At 36.7% G+C, this 2500-nt stretch overlaps 1 protein-coding gene across 1 annotated transcript in view; it reads right to left on the bottom strand.

Annotated features, from left to right (window-relative positions):
- Positions 1-1379, bottom strand: part of LOC137652989 (uncharacterized) — a 25033-nt gene extending 23654 nt beyond the window's left edge. Inside the window, exon 1 of the mRNA XM_068386379.1 lies at positions 1121-1379. Coding sequence (XP_068242480.1) covers positions 1121-1379 — 259 coding nt within the window. The remainder of the gene's footprint in view (positions 1-1120) is intronic.
- Between the last annotated feature and the right edge of the window lie 1121 nt (positions 1380-2500).

The raw sequence follows: 2500 nt of genomic DNA, 5'->3' as shown, positions 1-2500 counted from the left end.
ATATAAGCTCGTTGCATTCATCTCGCCTCTCTTTTATTACCCAACAGCCACCACGCACGACATACTATAGTCAATTCTTTTTAGTAAGGCAGATTTGCACAGACTCGCAGGGGTGCCCATTTAGCTCGGAAAAGTTTCCTGATCGCTGATTGGTTGGACAAGAATATTCTAACCAATCAGATAGCCGGAAACTTTTCCGAGTTAAAAGGGCACCGCTGCGAGTCCGTGCAAATGTGCCTCATTAAAAAAAATTGAGTATAGATATATTGCTTTCTCAGGAAACAGTCCAAGACGGTTCCCACTCGTGGGATCGATTGTTAGACTGTTGCTCATGAGGCAAAGATTTAATCTCGTCTGGAGGTAATCTTATAGAAATACTCTTTTACTGTCATGACCAATTAATAGTTTTTTATAATGTTCCTTTCCTCACTTGGCTAAATTTCTTTGTTGGAGCCCTTGGGCTTATAGCCTCCTGCTTTTCCAAATAGGATTGTAGCTTAGCTAGTAATAATAATAATGATAATAATAGTGATGATGATAATAGTAATAAGAATAATAATTGAATAAAATAAAATTTTCATTGAAAGAATAAAAAAAAAACTAGGTATGGAATTACGTCCTTATAGAATATTGTATAATTTCTATATCGGAATTTTTAGAATTTTCTTTTTATACAATTTCCTTTCTCATTAGGTTTTAAAAACCTCCCCAAATGATGAAGCAACCATATCCCATTTTCAATCATCCCCTCTACATATATTTACTTCACCTGCGTTATTAATGAAATAATCAGTCGGGGCGAATTTCATTATGAAGCAAACGGTCTAATGAAGATATAAAGCGGCAGTAAATAAAGCGAAATAATCCGCTCTATTGATAAAGCACAGATCCCTATTAAATAAAGCGTGTTAATGATTCATTGATCGGACGAGAACAAACAAAGGATTGGTAATATCCTCTCTCTCTCTCTCTCTCTCTCTCTCTCTCTCCTCTCTCTCCTCTCTCTCTCTCTCTCTCTCTCTCTCCTCTCTCTCTCTCTCTTTTTTTTTTTTTTTGGTCGCCAGACTGGGGTTCGAGTCCCGCTCATACTCGTTAGTTCCTTTGGTTGCTACAATCTCACCATACTTGTGAGCTAAGATGGGAATTTGCTGTCCACATCCATCTTTATTAAGCGAGAATATATTTTCTGTGGTCGCCGATGTGGTAACGTCCCTGACAGGTGGTCGCCAGACTGGTGTTCCAGTCCCGCTCATACTCGTTAGTTCCTTTGGTCGCTGCAATCTCACCATCCTTGTGAGCCAAGGAGATGAGAATTTGCTGTCCACGTCCGTCTTTATTACGTGAGAATAATTTTGCTCTGGTGGCCGATGTGGTAACATCCTTGACAGGTGGTCGTCAGATTGGGGTTCGAGTCCCGCTCATACTTGTTAGTTCCTTTGGTCGCTGCAATCTTACTATCCTTGTGAGCTAAGGATGAAGGGTTTGGGGGATCCTATAGATCTACCTGTTGAGTCACTGGCAGCCATTGCCTGGCCCTCCTTGGTCCTAGCTTGGGTGGAGAGGAGGCTTGGGCGTTGATCATATATTGTATATAGTCAGTCTCTAGGGCGTTGTCCTGCTTGATAGGGCAATGTCACTGTCCTTGCCTTTGCCATTCATGCGGTCTTTAACCTTTGGAAGGAAGACACTTTTTTTTTTTGAGGTACACGGCATATGTCTTGTAGTTCTTTATATTCCGTGCTTGGTATTTCCCCCTTCCCTACCCCTAACCGCTACTCCCTTAATTACCCCCCCCCCCCCTACCCCCGTCCTCCCTACACCCCCCCTACTCCTGTTTGTGTTATATTTATGTAAAGTTGATGGGTTCATCTTCAACCGCTGGTGCAATTTTTGTAACACGCAAAACCGCTAAAAATATTGGAATTAGATTTAAAATATTTAGTTAACTCTTCAGTTTTATTTATAAGTACGCTGGAGGTTGGCTTTTTATATATTCCTTTATTGTTGCATTTTATATTTGAAAACTTTAGGTAAACATTTTGGAATTTGAAAACTTTAGATAAACATTTGGAATTAGATTAGAGAATTCTTTCGAATTTAATTTCATCTTTAGTTTTATAAATACATTGGAGATCACGTTTGGTTATATATTCCTTTAATTTTGCATTTCATATTTGAAAACTATTTTTTTCATAAAAGATTTTAATGTATTATGAATGAATGAATTTTATTCAAAATTTCAGTATTTTTTGTAGTTTTTGTCCCAAAAAATTTTTTTCTTAACAATTTCAGTATTTTTGTAATTTTTGTCCTTAAAAAAAAAAACATTTTCTTAATAATTTCAGTATTTTTGTAATTGTTGTCCTAAAAAAACCATTTTTCTTAATAATCTCAGAATTTTTGTAATTTTTGTCTAAAAAAAAACATTTTCTTAAAAATTTCAGTATTTTTGTAATCTTGTCACTTTTGTCTAAAACAAGCATTTTTTTCATGCATGCAA

Source organism: Palaemon carinicauda, chromosome 14, assembly GCF_036898095.1.
Source record: "Palaemon carinicauda isolate YSFRI2023 chromosome 14, ASM3689809v2, whole genome shotgun sequence".
NCBI classification, from domain to species: Eukaryota; Metazoa; Arthropoda; class Malacostraca; order Decapoda; family Palaemonidae; genus Palaemon; species Palaemon carinicauda.
Note: the sequence above shows the minus strand (reverse complement) of the source record. Positions and strands in the feature narration are given on the sequence as shown.